Source organism: Mustela putorius, unplaced genomic scaffold (assembly GCF_011764305.1).
Source record: "Mustela putorius furo isolate JIRA1106 unplaced genomic scaffold, ASM1176430v1.1 tig00003854_pilon_pilon_pilon, whole genome shotgun sequence".
Classification (NCBI taxonomy): Eukaryota; Metazoa; Chordata; class Mammalia; order Carnivora; family Mustelidae; genus Mustela; species Mustela putorius.
The window spans coordinates 1706648-1722480 of NW_025422006.1; the positions used below are offsets into that span (position 1 = coordinate 1706648).

Sequence of the window (15833 nt, forward strand, 5' to 3'; positions counted from 1 at the left end):
TGTACATTAAAAGGATTATCCGGGGCGCCTGGGTGGCTAAGTGGGTTAAAGCCTCTGCCTTCGGCTCAGGTCATTATCCCAGGGTCCTGGGATCGAGCCCCGTATCAGGCTCTCTGCTCAGCAGGGAGCCTGCTTCCTCTTCCCTCTATCTCTGCCTGCTTCTCTGCCTACTTGTGATCTCTGTCTGTCATATAAAATAAATAAAATCTTTTAAAAAAAAAAGGGGGGGGGATTATCCATCACAGCCATGTGTGATTTATTCCTGGGCTGCAAAGGTGGTTCAACATTCACAAATCAATCAATATGACACACTAGTAAGAGAAGAGACAACAATCATATGGTCCTCTCAATTGATGCAGAAAAAGCATTTGACAAATTACAGCATCCCTTTTAAAAAAAAAAATTACAGCATCCTTTCCTGATTAAAAGTCTTCAGAGTATATAGATAGAGGGAACATTCCTCAAATTCATAAAAAACATCTATGAAAAGCCCAAAGCGAGTATCATTCTCAATGGGGAAAAGCTGAGAGCTTTTCCCTTAAGATCAGGAACATGACAAGGGTGCCCATGCTCACCACTTTCCTTCAATATAGTACTAGAAGTCCTAGCAACAACAATCAGACAACAAAAGAAATAAAAGGTATTCAAATTGGCAAAGTAGTAGTCAAACTCTCATAGCAGATGACATGATACTTTATGTGGAAAACCCAAAAGACTCCATGCCCCAATTACTAGAACTCATATAGCAATACAGTAATGTGGCAGGATACAAAATCAGGGCACAGAAATCAGTTGCTTTTCTATACACTGATAATATAACTGTAGATTCAGAAATTTAGAGAATCGATTCCATTTATAATAGCACCAAAACCCCTAAGATACCTTGGAATAAACCTAACCAAAGAGGCAAAGGATCTATACTCAAGGAACTACAGAACACTTATGAAAGAAACTGAAGAAGACACAAAAAGATGGAAAAACATTCCATGCTCATGGACTAGAAGAATAAACATTGTTAAAATGTCTGTGTTGCCCAAAGCAATCTTTCAACCCCTATCAAAATAACATTGGCATTTTTCAAAGAGCTAGAACAAACAATCCTAAAATTTGTATGGAACCAGAAAAGACCCCCAAATCACCAAGGAAATACTGAAAAAGATAAACAAGCTGGGGCATCAGGTTGCCTGATTTCAAGCTACATTACAAAGCTATGATCACTAAGACAGCATGGTACTGGCACAAAAACAGACACACAGATCAATGGAACAGAAGAGAGCCCAGATATAGACCCTCAACTCTAAGGTCAACTAATCTTTGATAAAGCAGGAAAAATATCCCATGGAGAAAAAGACAGTCTCTTCAATAAATGGTGCTGGGAAAACTGGACAGCTATATACAGAAGAATGAAAATGGACCATCCTCTTACACCATACACAAAGATAAGTTCAAAATGAATGAGAGACCTCAATGCGAGACAGGAATCCATCAAAATCCTAGAGAATAACATAGGCAGTAACCTCTTCGACATCGGCCACAGCAACTTCTTTTTTTTTTTTTTTTTAAAGATTTTATTTATTTATTTGACAGACAGAGATCACAAGCAGGCAGAGAGGCAGGCAGAGAGAGAGAGAGAGAGAGAGAGAGAAGGAAGCAGGCTTCCTGCGGAGCAGGGAGCCCGATGCGGGGCTCGATCCCAGGACCCTGAGATCATGACCCGAGCCAAAGGCAGCAGCCCAAACCACTGAGCCACCCAGGCGCCCCGGCCACAGCAACTTCTTGCAAGATATGTCTCTGAAGGCATGGGAAACATAAGTGAAAATGAATTTTTGGGACTTTATCAAGATAGAAGTCTTTTGCACAGCAAAGGAAAGAGTCAACAAAACAAAGAGGCAACCTACGGAATGGGAGAGGATATTTGCAAATGATACTACAGATAAAGGGCTGATATCCAAGATCTATAAAGAACTTTCCAAACACCCAAAAACCAAATTTTCAAGTCAAGAAATGGGCATAAGACATGAACAAACAGACACTTCTCCAAAGATGACATACAAATGGCTTACGGACACATTAAAAATGTTCTATATCATGAGCCATCAGGGAAATTCAAGTCAAAACCACAATGAGATACCACCTTACACCAGTTAGAACGGCTAAAATTAACAAGGTAGGAAACAACAGACGTTGGTGAGGATGTGGAGAAAGGGGAACCCTCCTACACTGTTGGTGGGAATGCAAGCTGGTGCAGCCACTTTGGAAAAACAGTAGAGGGGTGCCTGGGTGGCTCAGTGGGTTAAAGCCTCTGCTTTCGGCTCAGGATCCCAGGGTCCTGGGATCGAGCCCCGAGTCGGGCTCTTTGCTCAGCAGGGAGCCTGCTTTCCTTCCTCTCTCTCTGCCTACCTGTGACCTCTGTCTGTCAAATAAATTAAAAAATAATAATAATAATTTTTTTAATAAAAAAATTAAAGAAAGAACGAAAGAAAGAAAAACAGTAGAGGTTCCTCAAGAAGTTAAATAAAAAACAGAGCTGCCCTATGACCTAGCCACTGCACTACGAGGTATTTACCCCAAATATACAGATGTAGTGAAAAAAAGGGCACATACACCCAATGTTCACAGCAGCAATGTTACAACGGCCAAACTGTGGAAGGAGCTGAGATGCCCTTCAGCAGACGAATGGATAAAGATGTGGTGTGTATATACAGTGGACTACCACACAGCCATCAGAAAGGGTGAACACCTACCTCTAAATCAACATGGATGGAACTGGAGGGGATTCTGCTGAGTGAAGTAAGTCAAGCAGAGAAAAATAATTATCATACAGTTTCATTTATATGTGGAACATAAGGAATAGCACAGAGCACATTAGGAATAGGAAGGGAAAAATGAAGTGGGGGAAATCGGAGGGGGAGACAAGCCATGAGAGACTATGGACTCCGGGAAACTTAGGGTTTCAGAGGGGAGTGGGATGGGGATGGATTAGCCTCGTGATGGGTATTAAGGGCACGTATTGCAATGAGCACTGGGTGTTATACGCAAACAATGAATCATGGAACACTGCATCAAGGACTAATGACTAATGATGACCAACTAAGCACGGTGACTAACTTAGCATAATAAAAATTAAAAAAAAAATCTATTAATATAATTCTTCATAGTAATATTTTTCAATGCACTGAACACTCAAATGATGAAACATTACAGTATTTGCTTTATATACATGAGATGTTAAGTCCATTATCACTTTTATTTAGCATTAGTCATTAATCAATATAAGCAAAAGCAACAGTATGAAAATGAGAAGGGAAGAGGCAAAATCAGTGGAAAATCTAACAAAAAAATATTTTAAGATATTGAGAGGACATTAAAAAAAGCCCTCATTTATTGGAAAAGCATGGAAAAGCATGACTTGTTCTCGGAAAGACTCAATAATTATTTAATAAAAATTCATCATCTCGCAGAAAATGAAAGGACTACACTAAACCAACATATTTATAATGTAACAAATACTGATATAAAATTATCATATGATCAAATAAGGACATTTTCACATGATCCAAAAAAAGAAATATTAATGCATTAACTTATAATGCACAACTTTTCTTTTTTTTTTTTTTTTTTTTTTTTTAGATTTTATTTATTTATTTGACAGACAGAGATCACACGCAGGCAGACAGGCAGGCAGAGAGAGGGAGAGGAGGAAGCAGGCTCCCTGCAGAGCAGAGAGTCCGATGCAGGACTCGATCCCAGGACCCTGAGATCATGACCTGAGCCGAAGGCAGCGGCTTAACCCACTGAGCCACCCAGGCGCCCCACAACTTTTCATTTTAAGGTGTGTTCTTCACACCTTAGGATAAGCAGCTCAGCAACAGAAATTTTGGCCAAATACCATATTCTGAAACCAAGAAAAACAACTAAGGTACAGCTCAGGTGCAAATTCCAAACCATCTTTGGTATTTAGTTATATGTTAAGTATTCTCTCCCTATTTATCAAGAAAAAATAAGATCAAATTCACATTATGATTTAGAACAGTCTCTTGGTCTCACTACCGTGTACTCAAGTGACTCGTGTCTACTGATGTAAACTTTTTTCATTGGTGCCCTAGAGAGCAGTGAGATGACAACACATTTGCAGTCAGCTGAGCCAAAGGGGTGACTACAGGGACTATCAGCCCCTCCTAGGACCCAATCCTTTAACTGACCTGATGGCAACAACAGCTGCTCTTAGAGACCTTTTTTTTTTTTTAAGATTTTTATTTATTTATTTGACAGAGAGAGATCACAAGTAGGCAGAGAGGCAGGCAGAGAGAGAGGAGGAAGCAGACTCCCTGCTGAGCAGAGAGAGCCCGATGCAGGGCTTGATCCCAGGACCCTGGGATCATGACCCGAGCCGAAGGCAGAGGCTTGAACCCACTGAGCCACCCAGGCACTCCCCCTTAGCGACATCTTTAAATATCTTAGAGCCCAAATTGGCTTTCAGTATTACCAAAGAAATCAAATATAAATACAAGTATCAACTGCTTTGAAATGGTTAAGAAATGCTTTGCAGACGTATTATTCACATGTGACCCAAAACAAAGCCACTCACCAAGGGCTGATCCTCATCAGTGGAATTGGGAAGCAGGTGAAGAACACGGTGCCGAGGAGAAAGGGTTTCCTGCCCCACACATCAGACAGAGCGCCTATGAGGGGGGCACTCAGAAAAGACAGCAGGCCCTGGATAGGAAAGCAGAAACAAAGGTCAAATTTACAATGTGGTCCCCCAATCACTTGTAATTCTTACTTTCTGAATGCTCCAATTTATTTCACTGGCCCCAAAACAGATTAATTTGATACATTAAATATAAAGTGTCATTTAAAAACATTCTAATGAAGTAAGTCAAGCAGAGAAAGACAATTATAATATGTTTAGACATATGTGGAACATAAGGAATAGCACGGAGGACCACTGGGGAAGGAACGGAAAACTGAAGGGGGAGAAATCAGAAAGCGAGAGGAACTATGAGAAACTATGGGCTCTGGGAAACAGCGGAGGGTTTCAGAGGGGAGAAAGGAGAGGGATGGGGTAGCTGGGTGATGGGTATTAAGGAGCGCGCACACTGCGACGGCACTGGGTGTTGTACGCAATTCATGAATCACTGACCACTACATCAAAAACTGATGATGTACTACACAGTGGATAACTGAACAATGAAAAACCCTACATCATTACAAGTCAGCCCATTACCATGGGCTAACTGCCCAGAGCCGTCAATTTACCATTACAATTTCACTTGTTTATTGCCCAAATAAAAACAGGACAGGAAATGAAAAAAAAACCATCCTAACGAATCTCTAAGCAAGCTGTTAGAAAATGGAAAATGGCGGGGTGGGGCTTATTTTTCTGGAGAAGCAGTGATATGAACTATGTACACGTACAGATGGCCCATGAGATGAACACACACCAAGCATGCAGGAAGAGGCCAGAAACTTAATTATATGCACAGCTCCAAATCCTGTGCTGCAGTGAGGACACTTTCTTGCCTACTTGGCCCCGACCCTGACCCTCCCTACAGGATGTGCTCCCCTTATGAGCTGCAAATCTCTGTTAGGATCCCTTCTTTAAACCCTGGTCTTGGGTGGTCTTGGGGCACCTGGGGGAGCTCAGTCACTTAAGCGTCTGACCGTTGGTTTCAGCTCGGGTCATGTCGGGATCATGAGACTGGGCCCTGCATCGGGCTCTGAACTCCGTGCAGGGACTGCTTAGTCTCTCCTTCTTCCCTCTCTGCTCCTCCCCCTCATTCATACTCGCTCTAAAATAATGATAAAAAATCTTTAAAACCCTGCCATAGCCTCCACTGTGCCCAGTTTAAAATTTTTCAGCGGGTACTTATGGGTGAAATAATGAGTTTCTGAACTTAGCTTTTACAAAAAAAAAAAAAAAAAATAAGTAGGGGAAAACTGAGACAGAGGAGACAAGAGTAGGAAAATGTTGATAAATAATGAAACTGGGTGGTAAGTACATGGGTGTTCATTATACTTCCTGCTGCTGTGTATCTGAAATTGCTCAGCATTGCATACACACAGTACCCTCCAAAATCCGGCACCTAACGCACATTCTGTGCTTGACTATATGTAGTACTTCTTAGTTTTCGGATATGCCATTTTCCTTTGTGCCAACGGGACTTCGCTGTGCCCGCATACACTTCCCACACTTGAGACTTCACACAATGTTTTAAAATATGCCATTTTTAAACAAAAAAATGAGAAGGCGGGATGGCTGGGTGCCTCAGTCCCTTAAGCGTCTGCCTTTGGCTCAGGTCATGATCTCAGGGTCCTGGGATTGGGTCCCGCATCGGGCTCCTTGTTCAGTGGGGAGCCTGCTTCCCCCCCTGTCTGCCACTCCCCTGCTTGTGCTCTCTCTCCCTCTCTCTTTGAAAAGTAAATAAATAAAATCTTTTTAAAAGGCCAAACATTAAATAAATATTTAAAGTAACATAGTTTTTACAGAAAAAGAAAATACTGTCTTCCAGATTATGGATTTTAAATGGTAATTCATCCATTAAAAATATTATTTTAATCAAATTCTTAGTAACAGGAATAGATACTGAAAACATCTTCTGGGACAACCTAGAAGATTTTTTTTTAGAGACTTTTTAAAGATTTTATTTATTTATTTGAGAGAGCATGAGAGGGGAGGTCAGAGGAGAAGCAGACTCCCCGTGGAGCTGGGAGTCCAATGCGGGACTCCATCCCGGGGCTCCAGGATCATAACCTGAGCTGAAGGAAGTTGCTTAACCAACTGAGGCACCCAGGCACCAGACCACCTTTTTAATTAAGATTCTAACATACAATCTCATGCAGCTGACCCCTGAAGAACACAGTTTGGGGCACCAACACCCTCTACATCATGTGGTCAAAAATCCACATATGGGGGCACCTGGGTGGCTCAGTCGTTAGGTGTCTGCCTTTGCCTCGGGTCATGATCCCAGGGTCCTAGGATCAGGCCCCACGTCGGGCTCCCTGCTCAGCGGGGGAGGAGTCTGCTTCTCCCTCTTCCTCTGCTTGTGTACTCTCTCACATAAATAAAATCTTTAAAAAAAAAATCCACACAGAATTTTTGACTTCCCCAAAATTAAACTGTTGACCAGAAGCTTTATCAATAATGTAAACAGTTGATTAATGGTATTTTGTATATTATTTGTATATTTTATGTATTACATACTGTATTGTTAAAGTAAGCTAACGAAAAGAAAATGTTAGGAAGATCGTAACCAAAAATACATGAGAGCCAAAAGAAAAAAAGTCTGCAAGTGAACCCATGCAATTCAAACCTGGGCTGTTCAAGGTCAACTGTACTTGGCTCGTTGGAAAACATGAATTTCTAAAAATCACTTTTCCTACGCCAGAGTGATGTCTTTACTACCCGACCTGGCCCCAGATGCTATCAGGCCACATTGTGAGAGCAAAAGACTGAGGGTATTTGTATCCTGACAGAATCTGCAAATGAGAACAAAATGTTTAAAAAGTAACACCAGACAGACCTCAGACCCCTTTTCTTGATCAGAAATACCGCTGATTCTCATTACCTACAGCGGTTATGTTTTATAAGGTTGCGAGAAACACTGAACTAGAGAACGTGGAGCCACTGCTCCTTAGCTTCCTGTAAGGCTCTGGTCACCTAATTCCATTAACTGATCAATACACAACCATGATTTATGTGTGTTTCTCTTTAAAGACACTATCCTTAATATATATTGTTGACCGCTGAACACTGAACTCTAATAAATCAACAGCACCATGACTCATGCCTTGAATGAGGCTCATCTGATAGTATATTCTCCTTAAGGCACATCACAACCTCCCATGCTTAAAGATACTAGTCAGCACTGCTGCCCTACCCTTGGGTACATTTTAAATAGCCAAATCACCAACAAAAGACACGAAGATGCAAAAAACGTGGCACTAAATGGACCACAAGGACACAGGTACAGAGTAAAACCTCAAACAAACAGAAATTTGAACTCAGCTAGAAATGAGGGGCTGGTACCTGACCCTCCCCCTCACCCAAGGGGATATGAATGACCACGGAATCACTGTGCTGATCTGGGGTCACAGATAAACTCACTGAGTAGGTGGATTTGCAAACATAAAATCCAAACATAATGAGGATCAGTGAGTACTATGCTGTCCCAGCCCAACCAGTACGAGATGCAACACGGTGTGTAGGAGTCTGGGTGCAGATGGCAAAATTCACCAACGGCTCACACAGTTGCTACAGTTAGTTAACTTCCCAGCAGACGTGGGTGTGTACAGTGGCATAATTAATTGGCCAGTATTTTTTCTTTTTCTTTTTTTTTAAAGATTTTATTTTAACTGGGACGCCTGGGTGGCTCAGGGGGTTAAAGCCTCTGCCTTCAGCTCGGGTCATGATCTCAGGGTCCTGGGATTGAGCCCCATATCAGGCTCTCTGCTCAGTGGGGAGCCTGCTTCCTCCTCTCTCTCTGCCTGCCTCTCTGCCTCCTTGTGATCTCTGTCAAATAAATAAAATAAAGATTTTATTTTACTTACTTGACAGAGGGAAGGGGGGGGTACATGCTGGAGAAGCAGCAGAGGGAGGGAGAAGCAGGCTCCTCTCTGAGCAGGACCCCAGGAGCATGACCCGAGCCAAAAACAGACACTTAACCAACGTAAGCCACTCAGGTGCCTTGGCCAGTATTTCTGACATGACTTTTCAGCTCTAATTAGAGTTTATCGTTCAATTAAATGCAATTACCCAAGTAACATTTTAAAGCATACATAGAATGACAAATAAAACTTATCTGAAGCAAACACACATGAATTTTACACTTCATATAGCCATCATAAAAGTTTTAAGCATACGTTTTCCTTAACATAAGCAGTTGGCAAATATTTGACTGAAACAGTTGGGTCAGTATTTTTAAACCTAAGAATGTTTTTCTGTTTTCTTTCAAATAGCATAATTAACTTTACAAATGAATGTGAGGGAGCAATGGCTTCACAGTATAGAGTACAAAGTCATTTAACTACTTCTGAAAATTTTCACTTTTTCCTTGAAAAGGTTCACATACTATGACAAATTTTCGGTATTCTTTAATAAGCTATTAGGAACTTGCAACATGTAGACGTGTTACCCCCAAATTAGATTTGTTCATTTTCTAGATTCTAGATCAATTTTAGATTTGTTCAATTTCTCATTTCTTAAAAGATCAGAGAAAATCATACACCAATGGAACTGTGTTTTTATTTGTGTAACTGACTAGAACAAATATTTTCACGCAAAAACAGTATTAACACAGGGTTACCTCTGACTTAGGGCCCACTGAGACCCCGCGCAGTACAGAGCTTCCCTTCAGAGGGTACGCGTCAATCAATGCAAGAGGGCAAATGAGAAATGTGACACATAAAGTGATTTTAATTCAATTAAAGTTTGGAAAAGTGAAACTGCAAAGCTGGAGAAGGGTCAACAGTTGGTGCCAGAGCCTTCAAGGAAATAATGAGACAGGCAGGAAGGCTAGGGCATGTTGTTTTGTTCTGAGGTAAAGGAGCAAAGTAGGAAAGAGTAACTAAAAGAAAGAAGAAATAAAAAGCAGATGAAAGTGAAATTGTTTTAATTAAAATATAAGTTGACTTTTCCTACTTAGAAGTAGTAGGTCCCTACTTCAAAGGAAACCTCAGTGTATGTTCTAAAGTAGTAACAGTAACAGCTAGGATCCACAAATGCCAGACTCTTCCACACCTTCCACACACGTGTCCTGACGCTGTGACTTGGCGCTATCAGGGTAAGCAGCTAGCCCGAGGCTCGTAAGCAGCAGAGGCAGGTTTCCGCTCAGATGTGAGGTGGCTCCAGAACCCGAGTCCCAAACCATAAGTCCACAATTCAAACCAATTCTTAATCTGTTAACATTTCAGGGTCTCCAACCTAAAGCACACGTCTTTCCCACTTGTGGGTACTCTTATGTTTATTTTATTTATTTTATTTTAAAGATTTATTTATTTTGGGGGTTGGGGGGAGAAAGCACACAAACAGGAAGGACAGAGGATCCCAGGCAGACTCTATGCTGAGTGTGGAGGCTGATGCAGGGCTCTGTCCCCCAACTATGAGATCATGACCTGAGCTGAAACCAAGAGCAGAATGCTTCACTGTGCCACCCGGGCAACCCACACCTAATTTATTAAATGGATGAATTAGCAGTCTACCATGAAAAGACTGTACTTAAAACATGAAGTCATTTCTCAAGTAGGTTGTCTGACAATTGTATTTGCAGATAATAAAAAGGATAATCTTTAAATTTTTGTCCAAATTAAGAATTATTCCGTGTGTGTGTGTGTGTGTGTGTGTGTGTGTGTATGTATGCATGTATCTAGGGAAACCAATCTGTACCTACTAACATCAAAGAGTAGCGTGAGGGAACTTCAAAGATATCTTGTTATGGACTCTTTAATTCTTAAAAACATCAATCAAGAGGCGCCTGGGTAACTCCGTCAGTTAAGCGGCTCAGGTAGTGACCTCAGGGCTGTAAGTAAGATGGAGCCCCGCGGCAGGAGTCTGCTTGAGATTCTCTCTCTCTCTCCCTTTGCCTCTACCCTCACTTGTGCGCACTCCCTCTCTCAAATAAATAAACTTAAAAAAAAAAAATCAAAAGTTTCCGTGTTTACTTATGCTAAGCTACTATTGCTGATTTAATTCATTTAAATAGCAGAATGAGACAGATGAGCAGCAGCTCTGGGCACTGCAGAAACTTGGCATATTAAATATCCCTGGAAGAGCATCCTGGCAGAGGCTCTACCTGCCATTTCCTTAATCAAAGTTGATGGTCAAGTCTAGACTGAGAAGCAGCACATCTGCATGTGAACCCCTGGGGCCACCCCATTAGCTGGCCTGCTGGGTCTTCTACTTTTTCGCCTTTCCCCAGCCTTCACTGTGATGTCGAAGCTAGACCAGATCATCACTTCCTGCTTTAGCGCCACCCTCTTCATACTGATCACTCTAGGCATAAACCAACCCTGGACACATGACCTGCTGAGTCTGGGACACTGATATGTGTACTTTTGTCATAAATATAAAACATAGCTGCTGAAGAAAAAAAGTTTCGACAAGTTACAAGGCAGACGTCAGGTCATCAGACCAATTGGTTTTAATGATGAAAATGATTACAGTCCGTCCACCCGCTGCTATCAACCAGCAGTCATAATGAGACTTCACCTGCCAAGTCACACCTGGCTCTCAGTCTGGTATAACATTTTTTTTAAATCTTTTTTTTTTTTTAAGATTTTATTTATTTATTTGACAGAGAGAGATCACAAGTAGACAGAGAGGCAGGCAGAGGGAGAGAGGGAAGCAGGCTCCCTGCTGAGCAGAGAGCCCGATGGCGGGACTCGATCCCAGGACCCTGAGATCACGACCTGAGCCGAAGGCAGTGGCTCAACCCACTGAGCCACCCAGGCGCCCTGGTGTAACATTTCTGACAAAGTGTAGCTACAACTACTGTGATGCTGTCACCTTGGCTAGGCTATAGCACCCAGTTGTTTCATCAAGTGTAGTGTGGGGGTTCCTGTGAAGGTTATTTTGTTGCCGTTGGTTTTAAAGTAAAGGGTATCACCCTCAACAATATGGGGAGAGGCTCGTCCAATTAGCTGATGGCCTTAACAGCAAAAGCTGAGGTTTCCAGGAGAAGAATGAGTTCTGCCTTAGGACTGACTATAGGATCAACTCTTGCCTGAGTTCAGCCTGCCCGACAAATTTCAAACTTGCTAACCCCAAATCATCCGAGTCCATTTCTTAAAATAATTCTTTTAATGTATGTTATTAATCTCTTAATAACTAATGAAAAGAAAAAAATTTGCTAAATATTTATTTAGACTGTAATTTCAAACCTTAGGAAATAAGTGTTTTATTTCCTTATAAAAAACTTATCAAGAGTCACGTGAACAGTGCTTGCTGTCCTACTAAGCCATATAACATGTGATGTGCAGTCAGTATTTTCCGTGCATTGGCAAACTGTCAGATGCCTTTCTAAATTTGAATCAGCTTGCAACGTTTTGTCCTTTATGTTCTCAGTGTTATGAAATACCATCTCTGAGAGTTCCTTCAGTGTGAAGCATTTTGCTGACATCACTTCCCGGGGACATCTTCATCACACTGTTCTCCTGTATGCTGCTGAGTTTATCTTAATAAGTTCCTTGGGATTTACACCCAACCAGTCTATTTCTTCTATGACTCTGCAGAGGTTCTACACGTATCTCACTTCTAGCATTATCAGTAACTACTCCACTGCACTTCCACTCTTATTGGCCAGTTCCTTTTCAATGATCCGTTTTTGTAAAGTGTTATAGGGGTTTATCACTGGAGCCAAGGAGGCAACACAGCGGCATGCTTTGCTCTCTGTGCAAGAACTAAGAGATGCACAGTGACCAGTCACCAACATTCTGAAGTGCCACGAATGGTTACCGATGATGGTGTTTCACCTGTGATTTATGCAGTGTTCTGCGGACTGAGGAGCTAGCAGCAGTTCGTACTCTATGCTATTACTCACAGTTAACAGACCACAGTGAGGGAGATTTGAGCTGTACTGTTGCAGGGATTGGTATTTTTTAACTGAACTTGAATAACTGAAATCTGTGCATACCAGAATGTGCAAAAAGAGGGCTGCCTATATTTCGTATGATTTTTTAATGTCATAGAGAAATTATTATGCTATATAATTAGTGACGGCTGATACAAAAACAAAGATAAATTGTTAGTCTCTGTGTAAGCTGGATCTTGACTATTTAAAAATGTGTAGAAAAAGACTAGAAAGAAATATTAAGTCAACAATATTTACTGAACATGTGTCATTTGCCAAGAACTGTTCTAGGTGCTGAGGACAGCAGTAAGCAAAGCAGACAAAAATTCATGCCTTCAAGAAGGTTCTAGTCTAAAGAGAAAGGTTGAGAAGGACATACAGTAACAACATAAAGCAAAATATACAGCATGTCAGAGGTGAAATTACAGTGCTTTTGAAGAAAAAGCAGAGAAGAGGGACTAAAGTGATGACAACAGGTTACATTATTCAACACAATAGTCAGTAAAGGCTTTTACTAAAAAATGACATCTGGGTGAAAAGCTCAGGTTTACAGAGTGAGGTCAGTATGTGGGGGGAAAGCAATCAAGCAGAAAAAAACAGAACGTGCAAAGCCCTCAGGCAAGCACAGGCTAAGGAAGCTTTGCTTAGAGAAAGGTCACCAGGAGTACAGAAGAGAACAATGATGATGCCAGAGGAGACAACTGAGTGCGGTGGGACTGGTTAAGACCGCAGCTGGCTTGTATTTTCTCAGGATCTCTACTGAAAGGAGACCAGAGCATGTTTTCACTATAGATCTATTTTGGAGGCACAACACAGAATCTACTGATGGAATGGTTTGGGGAAGAAAAGGGAGTCAACGCTGACTCCAGGGATTTTGGTCTGAGTGAGAATGGCATGACCAATAATCGAAATGAGGAAGACTTGGGAGCAGGTCCGGCTAAAGGGGAAGATCAGGAACTCAGTTTCAGCACGGTGACCCTGAGATGCTTATCAGCCAAGGAAAAAGAGGTGTCAATAAGGCAACTGGCTATGTAAGTCTAAGGTCTAGGGAAATATTTGAGAGCTGAAAGTGGTGAGTCTGATAATGTCATCCAGGAAGTGAGTGTAGAGATAGAAGAAATTGTTGTCCAAGACCAAGTCACCCATAGAACTAGCCAGAGAGAGGGTTAGGAAAGCTGTCAATTAAAACGATCAAGTTACCATATGATCCAGCATTTCTAGTACTCCTCGGTGTATTTCAAGGGTTAAGTGAAAACATAGGGTCACAATGGGCTCAATGGGGAGTCAGCTGGAGATTATCTCTCTCTCTCCCTCTGCCCCTCCCCCTGCTCATGCTCCCTAAAGTAAATAAATCTTTTAAAAAATAAAAATGCCATTATTGTAAGCACTCTCAAATTCTTTTTGAAAATAGGAAAAGAATAAATGTCATTCACTACAAATAATACTGCTCAAAGCTGCAAATTCAATAAATAAATAGGGTATGGGACACCTGGGTGGCTCAGTTGGTTAAGCAGCTGCCTTTGGCTCAGGTCATGATCCCAGTGTCCCAGGATCGAGTCCCACATCGGGCTCCTTGCTCAGCGGGGGACCTGCTTCTCCCTCTGACTCTGCCTGCCTGTGCTCGCTTTCTTGCCCTCCCTCTCTCTCTCTGACAAATAAATAAATAAATAAATAAATAATAGGGTATAATTTGAAGTGTGCTCCTCAGCTCACAGATCAATGCCATCTAAGCTGAGAGGAACACATTAGACACTATTCCTGTATACTAATCATACTGTAAAGTGGGACTGGAACATAACATTCTATTTTAATCTCTGATTTATAAACTTTTCTGATAAATGTCACATTAAACAATGAATTAATAATTACATGGTCAAGAACTTAGCTTTGATTAAAACACAAACAAGCTCTGACGAAAGACTACTACATGGCTGATGAAATCTTGATGCTGCCTTCTTCCTCAATATCAAAGTCAATCTCAAAAGTAGAAAAGAACATGACAGGCAGGGAATTAAAAGCCTCACATAAACTCTTTATAAACTGCTGTGTACATGTTAATAAAACTGAAGTACTGCTTTTATCAGTAAACCATTCTATGCCTTATGGACTTGGGTTGTATTTCATTATGACATTGATAATCCAAGTAAAAGTTTAGATTAAGGTCTCAAGAACAAATAGTGATTATTTCCCCACCTCGCATTCAAACATCCAGAGTTAAACTACTAAGGATTCCTGCCTTTGGTTCTTTGTGAACCACACAAAAACTGTTCTTACCTTTACACCTTGAATGAGACCATTCATAAGGAATGTATGTTGAGGAAATGTTTCATGTAGAACCTACAAAAAGCAAACACACATCAAGAAAAATTCGACAACAAATTAAAAGGTAATATTTTTGCCTCTGTTAATATTAGGTTAGGTAAATAAGATGAACCCTGGAATGAAAGCACTTTAAGTATCAGTGAAATATGGAAAATACCCAAAAGTATGAAAACATAAAAAACAATGAGGCAGAAATCTAAATAAGGCAAGAACCTACACAGGAGAACTCAGGTGTTTTTCTTATAAAAGCATCTGCAGCAAACATAAATTGTTAATTGGCTACACCTTTCACTACTAACAATTTTAAGCAGGTACCACAAAAGGTTATATAAGCTCAATATATGAACCTGCAGCCCAGGTTCATGTGACCTAGGTAGTCTAGGAAACCCCAAGCCTTCAATTTGGATCATAGTGATTCCGAACTTGTAGCACATCTGGATATCTAACAGAAAAAATTTAAAATCAATCCTCAAAAGGCATCATCTAGGCTTCAAATCAACCACACATATATGTTTTTCAAACACAATGACCAGGGCATTTACATGATCTCGGGGCTTGGGATCAAGCCCTACGTCATCCTTCTCATTTAGCAAGTCATCTGCCTGCCTCTCTTCTTTTACCCCTCCCCTCACTGGTATGTGCATGCTCGCTCTCTCAAATAAATAAAATCTTTAAAAATATATATATATATATATATATATATATATATATATATATATAGTATATATATATTTTACTATGTTCCAAGATATAGAATATAAGCTTGAAATTTTTGAACTAGAAGCTGTAAGAAAGCACACAGCTTTTAAAAAGAACAGAAAGAAATTCCAAAACAGAAAAAAAACATATTGACTCAAGTTAGGAACTCACTCAATGGATATGTTTAACAAGATTAGACGTGACTGAGAATTACTGAACCCAAAAGTAGGTCAAAAGAAACTATCC

General features: G+C 40.8%; 1 protein-coding gene across 3 annotated transcripts in view; it reads right to left on the reverse strand.

Annotated features, from left to right (window-relative positions):
- MFSD14B (major facilitator superfamily domain containing 14B) overlaps nt 1–15833 on the reverse strand; it is a 75349-nt gene that overhangs the window by 20554 nt on the left and 38962 nt on the right. For 2 of the 3 annotated variants that reach the window (XM_013063327.2, XM_004766165.2), the window contains exons 3-4: nt 14841–14903; nt 4589–4716 (exon numbers count right to left, since the gene is read on the reverse strand). In XM_013063327.2, the coding sequence (XP_012918781.2) occupies nt 4589–4716; nt 14841–14903 (191 nt within the window). The remainder of the gene's footprint in view (nt 1–4588; nt 4717–14840; nt 14904–15833) is intronic. The other variant, XM_045064997.1, reaches the window with a different exon arrangement.